Here is a 21,580-nt window from a genome sequence, read left to right as displayed (position 1 = left end):
AGAAGCAACGAGGCACGCTCAAACAGAATTAGTACAGACAGACTTGAGAGTCAGTTCCCAAAATCTGACCAATTACCTCACTCACGGGGCGGGAGCTGTCCATCCTCCTCCCCCTGACCCCCTCACTTCAAAATCTCCATCACTTTGATATTCCACTGCTCTTTAACTGTGATCGCCACAGTGTGCAGTTTACTGTCTGTGCTGCTGTCAAAACAGCACGGAGACTTTAAAGGGTCATGCCACTTAACGTGGTGCTGGATGGGCCGGCCCCCTGGGGCTTTCGTCTGACAGGAGGAAAGGACTTCAACCAGCCCCTGACCATCTCCAGGGTGAGTGAGTGAGTGGCATAATGTCTGCATTATAAGAACAGAAGCAAAGTGATATCAGTTTGCCAGTTTTTTAAGTAGTTCTTTAAATCATTTTTTTTCTTTTCCCAGTGCATTTTTCAAATAGCTTGAGGGTAAAGATTGTGCTTCCAGACGATTCATTCTAGAAACATTCTGGTGTGGTATGAAGCTTGCACCTGTGCCGCAGTAAATGCAAGAGGCTTAGATACAAATAGCAGCTTGAATTCTTATCCAACATATGTGCACACACACACGAATACACACACACACAAACACGGATGTCTCATTGAGTAAATTTTGAAGCATGGAAAATATGTCCAAAATCATACTCTAATCCCACTGCCTGTGTGAATAATCACCAACTTAAAGCCAATGATCTAAACAAATGTTTGGACAAACCTGTGTGAACCTCCTCGCTGGAGTGATGAGCGCAGCATTATGAAATGTCTGTTAGAACAGTGCAGCTGTTGAGAAGAAAGTACACCAACTTTGGATCAGCTTACAGCATCAGGCAGCTCGTCATCCTCAACAGCACAGAGAGAGATAAAAGATGAGAGAAGAAACAAAAATAACTCGCAAATACAAAAAAAAAATTCCAACTAGATTAGTCATTTGGACATGTGAATGACTGACTGTAGGTGGACTTGGAAGATAAGAAAATGGAAAAACTCTTATCTGTATGGGGTCATCGGTGATGAAAACGATAATTTCCTGGAAGAAATTAGGTATTTCCTGTTGACACAAAGTACTAACAAGGGAATCCTCACAGATACCAATAATGATGTTGTAAATTTAGAACAAATTAAATGGGACAGTTCACATTCTCTGTTTCTGAAAATATGTTAAATATGTTCATGTATTTTGTAGGCCAAAGCTGGATAAGAAGATAAATACTGTAAATAAGTGACTGGGTGTTGTTGTTAGTTTAGTACAAATATGATAACAGATAGTCTTTCATATCTCAAACCGCACTGACTCTTTATATTGCTGCCCTGAAGTCACCAGGCTCTAGTCTAATTGTATAAATTTTATATTATTGTTTTTGTGGTTTGCGTGTGTGAGAGTGCAAATAGCATTCTAATAAATAAGTTTTGGAAGTGCAGGTAAACTTAGAGAGTCCAACTATCTGTTTCTCTTTAGAACGCTAAGCTAGGCTATGCTAACCAGTGGCTCCTATTGTCTCATTTTTAAAGGAAAATTCAGGTATTTTTCAAACCTATTTATATCTTCTAATTTGGGGAACCTAAATTTTTTTTTAACTAAATAATTTTTGACCAAAATGTTTGTACTTTCTAATATAGAGCAAGAAACCAACAAGCATCAAGCACGCTAATCCCACTTAGCAATGATCTGTGTGAATGTAAAAGCTTGTTTTTGCCACCAGCAAGCTTAGACTGTTATTCTGAAGCGCCAGTCAAAGCTATCATAAAATGTTTTTTCATTAATTTATGGAATCCTATCTACAACTTCAGAAAAGTGGTGTAGCACCTAGCTTACTAATACTTGGGCAGGAAACCTCGCTGCCACTCTTTCACACACTAGCAAAAATTTTAACAGTACCGAGTAGTTCAATAAACTTCAATAAAACCCTCCAACATCTAAAACAGAAGCCATTAGATGTAGATGGTAGAAGTTGCTTTCCAGTATGTAATTTATATTTTAAAAAGGATTATATTAACTTTTTTTTTTAGACCTAGCTAACTTTTGCTGCCAAAACCTAACCTAATCATACAGTCAAAAGCAAAGTCTCAAAACAGATGTCCTAAACGGGATGTGAACTTATTCCTTATGGGTGAAAAATCTGTCATTTTTGCTGTAGTCTCTTTAAAATGGTGACTTCCTGTCAACTTTTAGTGTAACTTCAGATGTTTTCAGTTCCATTCTCACAGGCGTATAAAATAAAGTGCCCAGCCATGCTCAGCTCAGTGAATTTGATCATAATACGGTGACTACTTTAATGTCTTCAACTTTAAGCATTATTCCAAAGTGGAAGCATTTAGGAAACACAGCAATGCCAGCCACGTAAGTTGCTGAGCGGGGCTGAACATGGTGCTTAGGAGATGCTCTGCTAACTGCACAACTGCAGACGTTCATGTGGGTGTAACGTGTAGGTGATCCAATATTTTTTGAGCATAGCCTGTGAGTAAGAAAACCAGTCTCTGTTACTTTGATGAGGGTTATTTCTAAATGGGATTACATGGTCCCTTGTAGTTGGAGGTTTTAGCATTTTTGTTCCATATTGGTCAAAATCAAAACTTTTTTTTTTAGCTTTTTAATAATTCAGACTCCACAAGCCTAATAAACAAAACACATAAGAATTTCAAAGGATGCACACAGTTAACAGGCATTTATATTGAGCACTGCTTTCTCCATCTGTGTTACAACTTGCCTTGGGCTGAATCCCCAGAGTCAGCCAGAGATGAAGATCAGTAATCCTGTTATGTATGATGGGGTTATGTGGATCTATATTTAGAGAGGGACCTCAGGAAATACTGACCAAAAGCAATTTTAGCTCACAAACCACCAGCTCTTTCCAGTAAACTCACACCTGTTGTGTTAGTGGACACTCAAAGGCCTGTATAAGCACAGTGATGAAAGAAGGCTGAGATTGAAGAGAGAGGGGAAGCGGAAACGATATGAGATCAGTAATATGAGAAGCTGTATCCTCAAATGCATTTGTAACAGAGACAACCCAAAAACAAAAAATATGATTAAAAAAATGGCTACAGGGCAGATTAAAAAGCTGCTACTTCAGTGAACCCACAAGATTTATTTGAGAGCACAAGTGATTCGACTCGCTCCGTTCAATGCCATTTTTGGTTAGGAACATCCTCCCCTTCATGAGCCGTTGGTGTTCCCAGCTGGTGAAAGTAAACACAAGTGATAATCATCTTTTTCTTCAGCGCACAGGGGCCGTAAAGTGGGCGCCGCTCTAGATTTACCCATGAAGATCTGCATCTCTGTGCGATGTCTCCATGAGGGGTGTAAAGCACATGGAAACAATTGCCTAACATGCATTACGTGTCTCTGCAGGATCTCTGTGAGAGAACTACTCCCATGATGTCATTACTTTGGCTTAATTTTTAAGACTAAAACTGTATATGCTTATCAGAGTCCAGCGGTCCAAACAGGCTGGAAAAAAAAAGAAGAAGATTGGAGCTGACAAGGAGGCTGAGGTACTCCTTCACAACGAGCTTCAACCTGCCACATTCCCAGTCTTGCTACTTGCATCCCCTATTTTATCCTGGACTCTTAAGAAAATAGTTTTAGAGCAAGCAAGGGAGGTAAAAAGAGAAGAGAGAGGGAGGACGGGAGAAAAGCAGAAAGAAAAGGCTGGCAGGTGGTTGTAATTTAAACAAAGACAAACGTTTGACATGACAGCTGAACTCCGAGGAAGCAAAAGAATGTAATTAAAGAAAAAAAATAAAAGCATGGCTGTGTACCTACTCGATCCAGACATGAGAGCAGCGAGACAAAGTCTGACAGCGCTCTCAAACAAATGCTCCACTGTAAATTACCGCTCCCTCTTTTGGAAGCATGAGACATCCCCTCACCACTTTTATCCGCTGTTATTTATAGGCAGATGACCTAATTTAAGTTTCACTGTAACATCTCGGTGTAGCTCAGTCTGCAATGTCCAGTAATGCAATATGACTGAGCACAGGTCGTGCCCTGTGTGGCGCAAGTGGACATTTTGGGTACTGTTTGATGTTGCCTCGGGAGAGGCTCTCTGTGACCCTGGTGGCTTTCTGGCAGTTCTTTCTCTTTTTTTCCAGTCACTTCCTGACCATCAGAATACATATTACCATCTGGACGCTGTCACTCGGTGTTTACTTTGGCTCCATGACAGGAGAGTTTACACACATGCATACCAACCAGAGCAACGTCTTTCTGTTAGCAGCTACTGTGGAGAGTGTACGAGCTGCTGAATTTATAGATTTAGCTCATCAATGGTCTGAATTGTGTTTTGAATTTGTGTGTGTGTGTGTGTGTGTGTGGGGGGGGGGGGGGGGGGGGGGGGGGGGGGGGGTTATAAAGCTTTGATCCAAGCAGGGGAACAGAAACAAGGGGCCCAGCCCCTGAGTACTGTATTAAAAGATGACGTGCCAGTGATGGAGAACAGACTTTTCACAGCACTGCAACATCTGGACGTACTGGACTGTATAAACGCAATGTACAGAGGGAATCCAAGTCAAGGGCAGAGTTTCTGTTTAATAAAGCTAGAGCTTCAATCCATGTATGAATCTTGACCATACCGTGGAAATCACCAGAATATGTTGGGATTTTGTTTTGTTTTTTTACTCAAGTCTTTGTGTGTAAGCATGTATAAGTTTAAGCATATTATATGTATTTGCTCGTTCATGAAAGGTTTTGTTGAAAAGAACTACATTTGGACTCTATTGAAGCTGGATTTAAATGCTCAAACATGCCAAGTTTTCTATGTTTTTGAGAAAAGAAAACTTTGTTATGATTGTTAGCAAACTATGATACAACAAACAAGAAATAGTTTTAATACAGACGTAAATATCGTGCTTATTTTCCACTCCCTCTATTGATAATGATACTAATTCAGGCTGTTTCAACCTTTTCCGCTGCATAACTTGGTCTTCTGGTCCCAAACTTTTCCCATGACCCCACCAGCTACAGCCGTACATCCCTGAATTCATCGAGGGCATGTTTTGGTTTGTCACTGAAACTGAGAGGAATAAACTGATATAAAAATTTCGTTAAATCGTAGGACGAAAAGTTGAAAAACTTGTTGTTGTGTTTCTCAAAGATTTTCCCCCATTTAGTGTTCCCAGGGAACACTGTCTAGGAACTGAAACAGGCCATAGAATATGCTTGTTAAAGTATCCTTTGTCCTACATGGAGCTGTTTGCATTATTACTGACCGCCACAGTAAAATGAAAGCACACCCAGTTTAAATTCTGTGGTTTTATATATCGGGAAATTGAGAAAATTTATCTGGACTTACAATTGTATAAATACACCCTCAGATGAACTGTGTCTGTGAAGTACACCCATATTGCTTAAGAGGATAAGTAGCAGCCATGAGCTACTGATCAAATTCACCAGATTAACTGATCATCAGCAAATTTTGGGAGTTTGCTTGGCTGGAGCATTCAGGTGCCAATCAATCCGGAGAGGGTTATAAGGCAATTTCTAAAGTCCATCATTCTACAGGGAAACGTTATTCACAAGTCAAAAACATTTAAGGCAGCTGCTAATCCTCACAGGAGTAATCTTACCCCAAGGTTGGGCCATGCATCTTCAGAGAAACACTAAAATTACCAACAACTACATCCTAGACTCTACAGGCCTTAGTTGGGACAGCAAATATTGAAGTTCATGGCAGTATATATAGAAAAGTCCTGTATGGCTTATTTGGAAGAGTTACTAGGAGAAAGCCTCTTATTTCTACAAAGGCTAAGCGCTACTTTCAGTAAAAACCAAACACAGCATAGCAGCACAAACACTTTGTACCAACAGTCAAGCACGGTGGTGGAAGGGTGAGGATTTGGGCTAACCTTCAGTGAACTGAATGGGTTCTCTCCGTGTACTCTGACTTCTTGCCACAGTCCAGAGACATGCAGTCAGTGGGGTTAGGTTAATTGGTGATCTGTCACTGTGTGAACCCTGTGGCAAATTGGCGACCTGTCCATGGAGTACCCTGCCTCTCACCCTATGCCAGCTGGAATAGGCTCCAGCAACCCCACGACCCTGATAAGGACAAGCTGAAGAGAATGGATGGATATTTGTTTTTCCTTTTTTTTTGTTATCCACTTGTCTATGATGCTCGCCTTGTTTGTTGACTCCCATCCAGATCACTCCTGGCAGTAAGGCATCTGCTGCCAACCTGTGCCCTGGTGATGTCATCCTGGCTATTGAGGGAGTCCCAGCAACAAACATGCTGCATTGTGAAGCTCAGAACAAGATAAAGGAATCCACTCATCAGCTCTGTCTCACCATTGAAAGGTTAGCGGGAGTATACACATGCTCACAAACCTTTTTTTGGATCATTCAGCTTTTGATTCAAGTTAAATTTGAAGTTGGATTTTTTGGTGTTAGCTATTTCACAAGTGTTCGCTTTACTATAAAGGTATAAATCCATGACTAATGTATCCACATTCTGTAATACAGATTGTTACTGCAATTATTTTGTGTGTTGACCCCTTAATTATAATAATAATATCCACTGCTACTACAAAAAAAGAAAAACTGTGGGAAAAAATGTGGAAGAAATATGTAGCCTGTGGTACTTAAGGAAAGACATAAATCTAAGGTCAGTTTAGATGTTTTATGTGCCAGCATTAGACTCACATGTGCGCACAAGCTTCAAAAACGGGCATTTAATAGTCAGTTCATCGTGGTGAACTTCTGACCAGGATCTGCCTTTAAATTCCAGAAACGAATCAAGACTGTGGACTCCACGTGTCATGGAGGACGGGAGAGCTCACCCATTTAAAATAAACCTGGAAGCAGAGCAGCAGGTCTGTGAGACTGTATGTTTAGTAGCTATGATGCCTTAAATCTTTGTATCTTGTTCTTCAGTAGTGTCCTTGCTTCCTTCTTCTCCTACCAGGAATATAAACCAATTGGCACAGCTCACAATAGAAGAGCTCAGCCATTTGTGGCAGCAGCGAACATTGATGACAAGCGCCAGGTAGTCAGCACATCCTACAACACGCCTATAGGCCTCTACTCCAGTGGCAACATCCAGGATGCTATGGAGGGCCAGATCCGAGGCTTGGTCCAGCACAAGCCTGAGAGGTGATCAGTGCAAATAATCATTAGTTTCTCTAAAAGCACCACATTACACAAACTAAGTGCTAAAAACCTGTTGCTTAGAAATACTTTTCTATCAGTCACTGTGTTGGTATGTTTAGAAATATAAAGGTGTGTAAGTGTAAAGCCTAATGGTTCACACACACAGAAAAATGTTAGCACAACAGCATGCCACACTGTGCCACCAACACATTACACCAACAGGAAACTTATGCAATGAAGCTCCCAGCGCACAGTTTCAGTGCTTGATGTTAATGTACAAGGAGATTTGGAGGTTTGCAGCTATTGAGTGAGCAGAGCATTGGTGACTTTTGCACTACCTCAGCACTTGGCAACCCTGCTCTGTAACTTTGGGGTTTGCCACTTTGCAGTTCGGGTTACTAAATGCTCCCACTTTGCAATAACATCACTTACAGTTAATTTTGGAAGAAATTCCATGTACTAATTTGTTGCAAGTGCACAGCTGGCATCTTATTACACTACTATGCTTGAATTCAGCGAGCTCTTTAGAGCGACTGATTCTTTCACAAATGTTTTTGAAGGCAGGCGGCATGGCTAGGTGCTTTATTTTATACACCTGTGGCTGAAAGCACCTGAATCCAAAGCCTAACAGGTGTTTCACAATACTTTTGTACACATTGTGCACTCCACTTAACCAACTAATGTAAAGCTGTTCTGCGTCACTTGCCCTGTGTGTCTACTTTGCCACAGCAAACATAAGTGGAAATTCTTACATGAGCTTAAATGAAATGAGTACACATGCTGATTCTCTGGAGTAGTTTTTGCCTTGTGGCATTTAGTCTCACTTTACTAAGGCCTTCTGCGTCTGCGAAGGACATCATTGCATTGCTGTAATTATACACAGCAAATAGCTGTTTACTCTTCTATTAAGTATGTGGGAAGCTTTTAAGAGTGTGCACGGCGTTTATGGTTGAAAATAACCTAAGAATATTTAACCAAATAACTGATTAACTAATTACTTTCCTCTGGAGCCTCTCTTATGGCAACTCTTTATTTGAGTGATAAGGATCCAGCAATACAACAACAGGAATTAATAATAACCACTGTAGATCCTACAGAGCTACTATTGCACCAATTGTTTTTGCCCGTTTTACATAACTCACCTCCAGAATCACCCGTCCAGTGAGTCACACAGATGTGCTACAGCATGTTAGCCTTCAGCCTTCCCATGCAGTCATATGGATTTCATTAGCTTGTTTGATGTACGGTGTCTTAGGGAATATAGGAAAGAATCTCTTTGTGGCTCAACCACAACTTCTGAATAGGACACTGATCACATCCGACCAAAGCCACTCACTCATGCATTACTTCTGCACTGATTTACACAAGCACTGCAGCACATTATCAGTACACTGGAAGGGATCATTGTTTATTAAACCATAATTATGGTTAAATTACAGCTCAAATTGTACGTTAATCAAATCCGTGTGATTATTTTCGTCTCGCATCCATTTTCTCCTTGTAAGGCTGACCCATCATGCTGCGTGATCGTCACCTGGTTACGCACATTTGTTGCACACACTAGACACCAACTTTAAAGCGTGATGGGTGAAACTTTCATTGGGGTTTTTTTTGTCAGAATTATAAGAAAACTCCTGTATTGCAGTTAGAAGAATTTGATGGGGGTTTTCTGTGTGTGTCTCGATGCACTGCTCAGTCCCAGAGCTCTAGCCAGCATTGAGGATTCTGACGTTTACCGGATGTTACAGAAAGACCAGGAGGATCCCCAGGAGCCTCGGCAGTCTGGCTCCTTCAAAGCCCTTCAGGAATTTATTGACAGTGATGGTGAGCTCTCTCCTAAATTATGCATCTCTTCCTCAAAAAATCAATTCATAAATCATTCATAATTCTTCCCAATTTTTCAGTCTTCACCTGGTCGTAGTAACGCTGACAGGCAGTAGTTTTGTCATCAAACACTTTTCAGTTCACGAGATGCTGTTTTTTCACATAAAGTTGCAGTTTTTAAACCTTTTTTTTTCTCCAGCTTTCCCCCTGTAAGAAAAATAAAGAACAAATTTGAAGGTTTCACATCTTTTTCAACCCTGGTTGGAAGAAGGGCTCAGGGATTGATCTAAAAACCCTTTGGCTTAAAGTCATAGCTGAAATGACATGTTGATGACTTACCTGTGGCATTAATACATTTTCAATAAATTACACTGTGATTTACTTGGACAAAAAGGACTGAAAGTAAGTAGATCATTTATGCAATACTGTGACAATGTCTCATATCACACCCTATTAAAGCTGCACAGTGTGTTCCCGAGACATGTCATTCTCCTTATTTTTGGAGTATTATTAATACAAAAGCACTTTTCCACGTGTTTCCTTTGTTAGCAGAATATGTATAATATGCTAAAAAACAAAAAAACAAAAACCCAAAATGAATGATCATTCATGCCGCTTTGTCCCCGTCTCGGTGGTTTTTCTTTTCATGTATGTGTTATGATCACGCAGGGTTTTTGTGTTGAGTGGTTTCTTTCTAATGTGATCAGGCACTCGGCCCATTGTGACCAGGACAGTAAAAGCGCCCACAACCAAACCAACTACGCCCACAGGAAACCTGCAGAAACTGCCTGTCTGTGACAAGTGTGGGAATGGGATTGTGTGAGTAAAAATAGAACGACTCATCTGCGATTTACATTAAGACCATCTATGCAGAAACAGCACAGTCCAGCGCAGTACACCCAGAGGCTCTAGCATCGTTTGAAGATCGCAGAAACTGCATAAATTATATGCGCTCACCTGCTACCTCATTAGGTACACCTGTTCACCTCATTGTTAATGCAAAAATCTAATCAGCCTAATAATGCACTGAGTGGCAGTAACACAGTGCTGAAGTGAAAACTGAGCATCAGAATGGGGATGAAAGGAAAGTTAAGTGACTCTGAATGAGGCATGGTTGTTGGTGCCAAACAGGCTGGTCTCAGTAGTTCAGAAACTGCTGACATACTGGGATTTTCCCCTCACAACCACCTCTAGGGATTACAGAGAATGGTCTAAAAAAGAGAAAATATTGAGCAAGCGCCAGTTCTCTCTGTGAAAATTCCTCGTTGACGTCAAAGGTCAGAGAAGAATGGCCAGACTGCTTTAAGCTAATACGAAGGCAACAGTAACTCAATGCAACCAAGTTATGCAGAATAGCATACGTCACCGTGCAACGTCGAACCTTGAAGCAGATGGATTGGAGCAACAGAGGACCACACCGGGTGCCACTTCTATTAGCTAAGAACAGGAAACTAAAGCTGCAGTTTACATGGGCTCAGCAAAACTGGACCACAGGAGATTGGAGAAATGATGCCTGGCCCGAGTCTCAATTTCTGCTTCAACATTTGGATGGCAGGATCAGAATTTGTTATAAACATGCAATTAATAACTAATTCAGGCTCCTGGTATGGGGGATGTGTTCTTGGCACACTTTCAGCCCACCAGTACTGGCTCAGCGTCATTTAAATCGCACAGCCAAACCATCAAAAACTGGATTCTTGAATGTGTCAGTAAGTTCACTGCACTCATATGGCCTCCACCATCATCAGAGATTGCTAATATAGGTGTGCAGCACCTGTCTGATGGACCAAAACCTCTGAGAAATGCTTCTAAAACCTTGTTGAATCTGTACCATAGAGAATTCAGACAGTTCTGAAGGGAAAAAGGGATCCAATCCTGTACGAGCAAGGTGTACCTAATAAAGTGGCCACTGAATGTCAACTAGAAACACAAATGTCTTACATTTTGAAACTCAATACATTATCAAAAGATAGATATAGCTTCTGGGACTGGAGGAAAGAGAAGTCTGTTAAACCTGTGTGTTTTTAAATGGGCAGCAGAGGGCGACTTTTCTGGTTGCAAAAACACAAGTCGCATTGAGGTTGCACTGCAGGAAAACAAGTGTTCCAGTTATTTGGATTTGTGTCCATCTATTGTCTTTACACTAGGAGCCTGTTTAGAGTACATCTACCAGTGTTTTTAACCTATAAACAGTTAGCACAGCAGTAACTGGGTTCTATGCTTTATCGTGAAGCTGTACCACTTTTTAAGTGCCGTAAATTCTTTGCTCCTGACATCAGTTTGTTTTTGATGCTTCAGTGGGACAGTGGTGAAAGCTCGGGACAAATATCGTCACCCTGGTTGCTTTGTGTGCTCTGACTGTGATGTCAACCTGAAACAGAAGGGCTATTTCTTTGTGGAGGGACAGCTGTACTGTGAGATCCACGCTCGTGCCAGAATGAGACCAGCGGAGGGACACGACCTCGTCACAACATTTCCCTCTGTATAGAACCCTGCCTCCCTTATATGAGCACAGACACATAAAATCTAGGAAGCCCTTCTATTCCTTACATACGTGTTCGTGTGTTCGTCTGCACTTTGGTGCTGTGTGTAATAATATTTCAGAAAGAATACACTCTTCACTCTTACTGATATGATGTATTTTCTAGGCAATAATGTAAACACCTGGTTGCTTAGAGAGTCCAGCGAAACCACAATCTGTCTTTCCAATAAAGGCCTCTGCTCATAATGTTAAAGGTCTCTGCATGTGTAGCCTTATTAACAACAACAACGTGGCTAAATTACGTCCTCAACATGTCTTGAAGTTCTCCAGAGGCCTGGTAATGAAATAAACATTTGATTCAGGTGTGTTGGCCCAGGGTGACATCTAAAACCTGCAGGACACCGGCCGTCGAGGCCTGGAGTTCCCCACCCCTGCTCTAACAGATCCAGCTCTGTTTATGTATAGTTTAAGCAAGGAGTGTCAGACTCCAGGCCTCGAGGGCCGGTGTCCTGCAGGTTTTAGATATCACCCTGGGTCAACACACCTGAATCAAATGATTAGTTCATTACCAGGCCTCTGGAGAACTTCAAGACATGTTGAGGACATAATTTAACCATTTGAATCAGCTGTGTTGGATCGAGGACACATCTAAAACCTGCAGGACATCAGCCCTCGAGGCCTGGAGTTCGACACCTGTGGTTTAAGCTAACAGATGTTAGCAAATTAAAACGATGAATGTATTTGTTAAAATTCAACATGTACAAACTCATTAAATCTCTGGCATGGTTGTATGCCCGTCATTAGTGTGAAATATCCACCTGCTTCACATTTTAAATGTTGGCCGTTTATAAGCTTTGTGGCTATAAGCATTTGTTAGCCACAACAACATTAGCTGTTAGAAGTTCACATGCTAAGTCCATGGAGTGTTTTGTAAAGCAGTGGATTGGCACGGATGCTACCACAAAAGGGGAATTCAGTGGCTCAGTCTATATGTGTCATTTCAACATCCCTTACAGACTAGCTAACAAATTTTTATGTTTGTCAAGGATGTATTTTGAAGTAAAAGCAAAGCTAAAATTAGGCGAGATGACCAAATCAAGTGGATTACCAAATACTATGTAGTATGTACCATGTATATAGTCACGAAGATTGTAAAGTCATCAAAGTGATTTCACTTACTGTGGTTCTTTTGGGAATGTGTGTGGTTGCCTTGATTAAAAACCGCAGCCTCATCTCTCTAATCTACAATTTTTGAGGAAAACCTCATCAACACTGGCAGCAACCACCCTGTGAGATCACCTATATGCAATACGACAGCCACTCCTTAGTTCGTTGGCCTCTTTGTATTGTTTGTTGTGCACCATATTGCACAATTCCTCTTGAGTGAATGAGTAGCTAACCTTGTTATGCACCATTTCAAAGAACAATGGAGAGTTACACAACTGAGTCTGCAAAAGAGCAAAACAGGCAGATGAATCTGTCATTGCAGACGCACAAAACCACATAACTTTATTTTTATCCTCAGTCAACATCCGATTCTAATTTCCAGGATGTCAGATTGAAACTGTGGTAGCACACAATTGGAGTCATAAAATAAAAATACAGCATGCGGTTAAGTGTTATAAAATCCTTGAAATGATACAAGTCTCCATGATCTCAACTATTGCAGTGCTGGATCTAGTCCAATGTTAAATAAACAATAATACTCAATATTACCAATACTATGATTAACTGTCTTAAAATATTGGAGAGTAACTTTAGTTTATATGACATGAACCTGTTGAGACAGCAGGGGGAGCCATAGCATTATTGTTTGTTCTGTTATGACAATTCTACATGATGTTTTTGAAGTGTTTTGAGGTTGAATTAATTACCTATGTAGCAATTGTGGTGAATTTTCTCTAGGTCCGAATTTAACATTTAAGATAATTGTGAGTTATTAATCAAGAGATTGTACCTAAATTAATTTCTTTAATCTGCACTCATAAAATATCTTGATTAACGGCTGCTAGTCAAACACTCCAGCACTTTCTAAGCTTTTTAACCTGTCAGTATATTTGACCTACATCTTAATCAGGTGCTGGAAATTAGCCAGAAGTTTCACACATTAACCCGAGCAGGAGGTTAAGTCAATTAAAACATAATTGCTATCAACAACACATTACTAATCTACAAATCTAGCACGCTGAAGATTCAGAAAACTCTTGCAGAAGCTGGACAAAATCACAGTCAAAAGCCATTTACTGTTTAGGTTTATACTCTTTCTCTGAGGAAAGAAAAACTTCTAAGGATACAAACAAACTGTGACACCCAGAGCTGAGGTTTTATAACATTTACTATTACAACATAATCAGTGATGCGCCTAGCTAACAAACCTAGCTTTATCCACTCCGAGGACCAAGTTTTTAAAAAACAAAATAAACAAGGGACCAAAATGCCAGACTTGGTATCTCACACACCAGTTGGAGATGTCACGGTAGGTATGAGCTACTTTTTATATGATATATGAATGGACATTTTCTGTTTCTGTAGCTGCTGCTAACATGTTGGTTGCTTATACAAAAATAAATCTGATGTTGGTCACATTACTTAAAAGTTTATTGGAAATGGTTTGCACACAAACTTTCACTTTAGATCAACACATTAACATAAATTTTAGACTTCACCTGCACCACTTTACCCTCTAATGCAAATTTCAGTCAACCAGATAATTTATTTCAGTTGTGCAATTAACGTATAGTAGAAAGTAAATACTGCTTTTCCACTCATTTTCAGTCCAGTACTTGTACTTGATCGTTTTCAGATAAACGTTGTTGTTTGTTACAGCACTTAACATTGACCTACGAATGATTCAAGCATAAAAAAACGACCAAAGGATGAAAAAGTGTTGTTTCTACAAGTAACTGACAGCTTAAGAGAGAACCAATATTTAAGTTTTACTATGACGCTGTTGCAGAAAAACATTTGTTTCCATTTCCTTTGATGAATACATCAAAAATGTCAAAGATAATACAGTTTGACAGACATGAAATAACCTTGTTGTACCAACACACTGATTCCCAAAGAACTATTAGCCAAAACCTTGGCATATCCCAACATGATGTGCAGTGTGTCCTTTGAGGAAACTGGACAAGTGTAAGACAAAAGAGTAAGTGGAAAGCTTAAAACTGATCTTTGGCAGATAACCAGTGTCTGAAAGTCATGTCTTTGAGAAATGGGGGGAAACATCCAGCAAAGACCAGACACTGGACCTAAAAGACATCTGAAACTTTGATCCATCTACTCCTCACTGAAGCTTCATCAGAAATGCTCTCAGTGGAAGGGTGCATATCAAGAAGCAATTCTTCAGGGAAGGAAGTGAAGGGAAACGGCTGAGGTGTGCCAAATTACACAGGAACTGGACTGAAAATCAGTGACCTAAATTCATCTAAATTGAACATTTTAGCTCAATCTGTCATCAGTATGTATGGAGGAGGTCAGCAGAAAGGTACAACAGTGAGTATCTACAGCCATTTGTAAAACATGGCGGAGGCTCTGTCATGGTTTGGGGCTGTGTTTCAGCCAGTAGTGTTGGAGATCTTGTCGAAAAAAAAAAAAATCAGATTTTGATTCACCATGCAGTATGACCTGGAAAGCATGACTTAATTTTTTCGCATGATAATTATCCCAAACACACTGCTAATGCAGCAAAAGCGAAACATACTGTGGGACACGGGGAGTCATGGATTGGCTTCACCAGAGCCCAGACTCAGCAAGCAGTGTGGGGGGATCATTTTGACAGAGAGCAGAACAAAAGGCAGAAACATCCAAAAAAGAGCTTTCAATGTCCTTTAAGAAGCCTGGAGAACTATTCCTGAAGACCACTTAAAGAAACAAGACAAGAAAGCTTCCAGGCTGTCTTGAAGAATAAAGGTGGTCATACCAAATATTTACTTTCAAGCTCATTAAAATTATAAACCTTGTTTTGGCCTTATATGCTGTATTTCCATGTGTGCACATTTCAGTAAATCACTGCACTTATGTCAAATTTTCCTGTGAAAACATGAAGAAATCAGGGAGGACTCAAGACTTTTACACAGTGTTGTATATATAATAACAGAAAGCCACTCAAGTGGCTGAAGAAACCCAAGGAATCACCAATAACCAATAAAACTTTCTTCTCTACATGTGAACCAACTGATTAATATCCGGCCACACCATCTAATTGTTTCACAATGGGAATAAAATTAATTGGCAAAATCAATGCTAACAATATCTAACAAAATGTCATTAATTAAATATTAATACATATTGACAGAAAGTCGTGAGATTGACATGGCAGATGACTTAAGTGCTTTCTTGTATGAAAGCCAAAGGACATGGCGATCAGCAAAAAATAATAAAATCTAATTTGTTTTAAAGCTATTGTTCAATTTATCTGATTAGTATGTACCCTCATCCTGGACAGATGCTTTGTGACAGCAGCACCTGCTCTGCCAGACAGCCAAAGAAACAATTATTGATTTAATGCTGAATACACCATGAATAGCTTACTAAAAATGGAGACCCACAGCCAATATCCCAGTCCCTTGGCTCCTCACGTACACGTAAAGTAAATCACTAAGGACGCGGTCAACAGGAAGAACACTTTAAAACCTGAGCGCCGAGGTAATCAGTGTAAGAGTGAATAGTGGTGATTACAATGCTCACTGCAAACAAAAACAATTCGGGGAGGGGTGGGAACTATTTTACTTTCCTGTTGAACTCAGAATCAAATGAAAAAACAAAAACAAAAACATGCAAACATCTGCAACTACAGCTAAGACACCACTGAATATCAAATCAATCTCAAATTTAAAGCAAGGACAGAATAATTAGTGGAATTTACTTCACGTGCCATTTCTTAAATTTGTTACCTTTACATGTCACGAATTAAAATATATTCAATATTCATTATCTATCAATAAAATAAGTGTGTATGAAGGTTAATTCACACTGGAAGGCAATAACGTCATCATTGTACACAGTTTTATAACTGTGATCACAGATGATCACAGTCAAAATCTCAACGTATTCACGACTCCTGTACTTCAAACCATGCATTCAAATCTTGACCATTAACAAGAGCATCAAAGAAATATTTAAAACCCAATCAGATTAAGTGTTGTTTACGATGCAGATTAGTTAGAAAAGAGCCACTCTATGTCAGAAATAATGTTTAGGAGTTTAGCATTAACCACACGTAAAAGTTTAAGGAAAAATTAAATAGATGCAAGGATTTAACAGGAATACGATAATTCAGGTAAAAAGCCTGTTCTTGGTTTCACTTGCTTGTCTCAGCTGGGCTCTTCTGCTGAATCATCTCTAAATGTATTGATGCTATTAGAAGCACAAGAAAGCACATGATCAACATAACTGTAATTGCATAGATGGTATTTATAATTTATAGTATATTTGTACCATCACTGCAAACACTGAGCTCATAATAGCACATTTTCATTTTGCCAGTTTGTTAACCTTGTAAACCAGTGATGACAGCTTTGCTGCTTTCTTGCACGTTGAAAGTGAATGCTTAGACACAAGCATGGATACGTTACCTTTTCCAACTATATCTTTACAACCCTGGAAGCCTGAGCTGAACTGGCAACTTAAACATTGAATTCACTGGATATTCAATTCTTTCAATTATATCATAATTTGTCTGTTATTTATTATTGAGTATTTACTCTTAATTGCACAATCCAAGTCAAACACTTAGCAACAGCCAATTTAGTACGGCCTAGGTTCTTTTTATTCTTCTTATTTTATTTATTCTACGTGCTCCTGTGTAAAAGACTGCTGTCGAACAAAGATTCATGGAACAAAATGAGTATTTGTAATCTGATGCAATTGTGCAGAACACTGCTTGTTAAACACCACACGTGTTTCTTCCAACACGTTGGTGAAGAATGAAATCTCTTGCAATCATTGAGTTAACACTTCTCTCCAGTCTTTGCCAAACATACCTGGAAACACCCACACATGCTTGAAATCGGTTATACAACACGCAGTCTGAACCTTAGTAGCGCAACTCCTTTGTAAGAACTCTGCAAACTTTGAGATAAAGAGAGTGGGAGGAAGAGGAAGATAAGGGGAATAGGAGGGAGAAGATCAGAACCAAGAAAAAACCTTGGTCCGGTCCTCTTTTTCAAGCAATGAAAGGCATGCAAGTACATCAATGTGATTTCAGTCCACTCGACAGAAGAGCAAGGTGATATCTTCCCCGTTGCCAAGCCATAGATGGCACTGCTTGTGATGTGAACGATGTGATGTGTGGAGCATAACAAAGGACAGGATCAAACAGTACTTTTTTTGTTTACCTTACATTTTTCATTTTTCCGTATTTATTTTGTTTCAGTGAGTTGATATATATAACCCTATAAGAACAACCAATACAGCTGTTAAACTTTTCTGTTTCTGTGTTCACAAATGTGAGCAGCAGATACAGTTATTGCCCCTCTAAAGGTTTAATTGTTTGAAAAGCAATTGCTAGGTTAGACTGCAAAGTTTCATTTTGACATAGAAGTTTGGTGTTTGTCTTCAAGTCTTGTGTCTTATCAGTGTGTACATTTTTAACACAACAAGCCAAATTCCTTAAAAAAGTGTGGCAAGGACCACAAATAAAAAAAAAAAGTAAAATAAAAATAAATAAATGATTACAAACATCTGTTTTTTTTAAAATTGCTTATGATAAAATGCTTACTGTTTTAATTATTTATTCATATTGTGAGAAAATAATCTAATTAGCTAATTAATTAACTAAACATGTCAAGACTTTGCTACATTTTAGTAAAATGTGTCGATAAATACGCCATTAAAGTCTGTGCAGCCTGGCATCAGCGTGAGCAGGAAAATAAATGATTAGGATGAACAATCAGAAAAACATGAGATTATGAGAGTGGGGGAGGTTTTTTGGTTTTCAGCTTTTTTGTCACAATAATATATTGTTGTTTCATTCTAGTGTCGATGAAGCTTATTCTGATATTTGAGAAGATTTTGTGGTAACTTAAGGATGGGAGCCGAACCAAGGATTTGAAGAAAAAAATCAGAAAAGCTTAAAATCAATTCATGTTATGCAGATATTGTAAGAGCTGTACTGGTGGCGTTGCAGAACAGAAATCCAAATTGAGAAGAAGTTCATTATTGCAGCGGGTATTTGTCAGTTATTTTTCAGACTGCAAAAATGTAGATAACACCAGTATATTGCGGATGGCAGATTGGATCCTGCCGTATTTTAAATGATTAAGATTAAAGACGTATGCATGTATGTTACGAAGCCATGAGTACAGTTTCACAGGTGTGTTAATGATACCCCCCTTTGTTGCTCTATTTGATGTTAGAAGTTAGCTACTTTAAAGTTTAAGCCCTTTAAAACATTTAAAAAGTCATTTTAATCATCCATTATTATGTGTGGTCAAAATGCCCAAAATAAACATAAAATACACACTTCACATTTGAACAACTAATTATCAGTCCATTCCCTTAAATTGTGCAACTTTAGAGATTTGTTGATTTACAATCAGTACAAACCCCATCTTCGTCTTTCTGTGTCTCTCTGGCTTTGGAGCATCTTGCGGTCACGCTGGAAAGCGGGTAACACTTAAACACAGACATAAAAGCCATCCTGTAGTTGTTGTTCATCCAGCCGTACAGGATGGGGTTGACGAATGTTGAGCACATCGCTATGATATGGAACACAGTGAAAAGCAGCTTGAAGTCCTTCATGTACGGCACGCTGCTGTCGATGTCAACGGCCAACTGGAAGGCGTGGAAAGGCAACCAGCTGACGGCAAAGACCACCACCATGGTCAGGAGCATCTTGGTGGTCTTCTTCCTTCGCTGATTACGGTCATTTCGATCGTTTCGATGAGCCATGTGATTCTTCAGTTTATTCCAGATGCGAATGTAAGCGACAGAGTTGATTATTAAAGGCAAACAGTACTGAACCAGAAGCATCGATATACTGTAGATGGCTCCATTCATGCTGCTTCCCGGCCACTTCTCCGCACACACGTGAAGAGTATCGGTCGGTGGCAGATCAAGCATCTCGTACTCCCTGAAAATGGCAAGGGGACTAGCCAACAGGGCACTGACGGCCCACGTGATGACGATAACAACAGCACACATGTCTTTGGACATCTTAGTCTCCATGTGGTAGACAATGTTCCTGTGGCGGTCCAGAGCAATGATATTCAGAGTGATGGTGGACACGTGCACAGCCATGCCTTGAGCACAGGGTAGCATGAAGCACAACACCTGACCAAACATCCATTTGCCATAGAGGGTGTTGACAAGGGTGAAAGGTAAGCACAGCGTGTTTACGAGCAAGTCAGCAACAGCCAAGTTTACGATAAAGAAATTGGTCACGGTCCGCAGATTTTTGAACTTGTAGACGACATATATCACTAAGGAGTTCCCAGTGACTCCAAACAAGATGATTGTGCTGTAAGCAAGGATGAGGATAACTTGAACTGCAACCAGCCTTGTGCTGTCATCCTCCATGAGAAAGTTCTCATCATACACTGTGTACACGGTTGAGCAGCTGTTAGAAGGTTGAAGCTGATAATCTTCTACTTGAGTCATGTTTAATTGTTCTGCTGTGTTCATGACTAAAAGAACCAGAGTCAATCTGTGGAACAAAAAGTAAATATGGACATTAGTTGTGGCTCATGTAATAGTCTATTAACTATTAGCCAGTAGTTTATATTGCGTGCTCTATTAGTAGTATTAGTATTAAGTCTGCATTAGTCAAAATCACAAGTAAGCTCTGTAAAATGCAAATCTACACGTGAGAAGTCACTAAGGGACAGCCCTCCTTTTAATTAATTCATACATTGAAAGTTTTTTTTATGTGGTTTAACTTCGAAAAGTCCACCATTTGTGTTAAATATCAGCCAGTTACCAAAAACCTCACAGTTACACCGGAGTTTTGACAGAACACTTGTTGGTGGCACATAGGTTTGCTTTGGGTGATTGCAGATATTGGCTCTGAAGGCTTGGCTTCTATCCAAGAGCACAATGCGCTTCTGATGGGGTGGATTTACTTTTAAGAGGTCTTGGAATACAATGAACGCAGGAACCAGAGCCACATACTGTAACGAGCAATGCCGCAATTATCTTTTCAGTGCGACAAACACAAATCTGTCACTAGCTGAGAATACTAACCCCCTTCTCAGCTGCTGGATTGTGAAAATCTTAAATTAACATTTACATGCCCTATAGGAGTGCAGCCTTATTTCTTGGATGCACCGCGCTTTTGTGGGGGGCTTGTAAAAACTTGCAAATGTAGCAGTTATTAAGTCATGTGGCAATTTGTGATGGCTTTTATCAAGAAAAAACACCTGACAGTTTGAGTATAAATGAGACAGCTACTCTGATCAAGATCCACTCACCTCAATCTGCAGAGTGAGATTGTTAGATTCCGCTCATTGTTTGTGCCGCTAGTAAAGTTTTGGTGCTTTTCTTCTCGTTCCTGTCATGTCCAGATGAGCAAACCTATTTAAACACCAGCGGGGGGGGAAGAAAAAGTGTCCTTTTTCTGAAAGAAACAGCAGCAGCAAAGCGCGCAACAGTTTGCCAGTGCGCACTGCGGTCCGTTTGGCGTCGAGGGTTCATTAACTGCTCTGTGAGACTGAGAGATACAGAAAAACGAGGCGGGTTAAGTAACAGAGAAGAAACGAGAACGCGGTCTTTTGGGGGGTCTTCATCCTGTGAGAGTACAAAATGTAATAAATGTGCGCCAACAATAGGAAAACCTAAAAGTGCAGATGCGTAGCGTGCTTTATATGGAGCATTTGAGCAATAGAAAAGTGTAAAGACTGTGAGAAGATGAGACTATAAAGTCAATTATAAAAATGTTTTATGTAGAAAATAAAAAAAAATAAGCTTGGCGACAACGTGCTTGCAGCCTCTGCGTATTACAGGGAGTCCGCTGATGTCTGGGTGTGCCTGCGCAGACTGTTACGCAGCACCGGTAGCAGCTTTTTCTTTTATCTTTTGGGGGTTTTCATAATTAGTATTTGCAGTTTAATAACTGCGCCTAGAACATAAACACTATTTTTATGGTATTAAAAACTCTAAACAGATTCCTCCAAATGCGTCAAGGTGCAGCTAGGACGTGACTCCGACATATCCTCGAATT

At 39.9% G+C, this 21,580-nt stretch overlaps 2 protein-coding genes across 2 annotated transcripts; one reads left to right on the top strand and one right to left on the bottom strand.

Moving 5' to 3' along the window:
• Positions 1 to 11,674, top strand: LOC102784168 (PDZ and LIM domain protein 3-like). Its single transcript, XM_006796125.2, has 7 exons — positions 1 to 329; positions 6,172 to 6,323; positions 6,754 to 6,838; positions 6,931 to 7,118; positions 8,812 to 8,939; positions 9,647 to 9,758; positions 11,238 to 11,674. Exons 1-7 carry the CDS (start codon positions 237 to 239, stop codon positions 11,425 to 11,427), a joined length of 948 nt encoding a protein of 315 aa, XP_006796188.1. The 5' UTR covers positions 1 to 236; the 3' UTR covers positions 11,428 to 11,674.
• Positions 11,675 to 18,936: 7,262 nt separating this feature from the next.
• Positions 18,937 to 20,865, bottom strand: npy2r (neuropeptide Y receptor Y2). The gene is made up of 2 exons (XM_006796190.3): positions 20,832 to 20,865; positions 18,937 to 20,068 (listed from the first exon to the last, which is right to left on the bottom strand). Exon 2 carries the CDS (start codon positions 20,044 to 20,046, stop codon positions 18,937 to 18,939), a length of 1,110 nt encoding a protein of 369 aa, XP_006796253.3. The 5' UTR covers positions 20,047 to 20,068; positions 20,832 to 20,865.
• Positions 20,866 to 21,580: the final 715 nt, after the last annotated feature.

This window comes from Neolamprologus brichardi, chromosome 6, assembly GCF_056152115.1.
Source record: "Neolamprologus brichardi isolate AB-2024 chromosome 6, ASM5615211v1, whole genome shotgun sequence".
Lineage (NCBI taxonomy): Eukaryota > Metazoa > Chordata > Actinopteri > Cichliformes > Cichlidae > Neolamprologus > Neolamprologus brichardi.
This window is presented reverse-complemented; position numbering and strand designations above follow the sequence as displayed.

Excerpts from the sequence above, each read along its gene's own strand:
- LOC102784168 (XM_006796125.2), top strand. The coding sequence starts at position 237 with ATGCCACTTAACGTGGTGCTGGATGGGCCGGCCCCCTGGGGCTTTCGT. Across the intron at positions 6,324-6,753 it reads CTCTGTCTCACCATTGAAAG|AAACGAATCAAGACTGTGGA; the intron begins GTTAGCGGGAGT and ends TTTAAATTCCAG. Across the intron at positions 8,940-9,646 it reads GGAATTTATTGACAGTGATG|GCACTCGGCCCATTGTGACC; the intron begins GTGAGCTCTCTC and ends TAATGTGATCAG.
- npy2r (XM_006796190.3), bottom strand. The coding sequence starts at position 20,046 with ATGAACACAGCAGAACAATTAAACATGACTCAAGTAGAAGATTATCAG.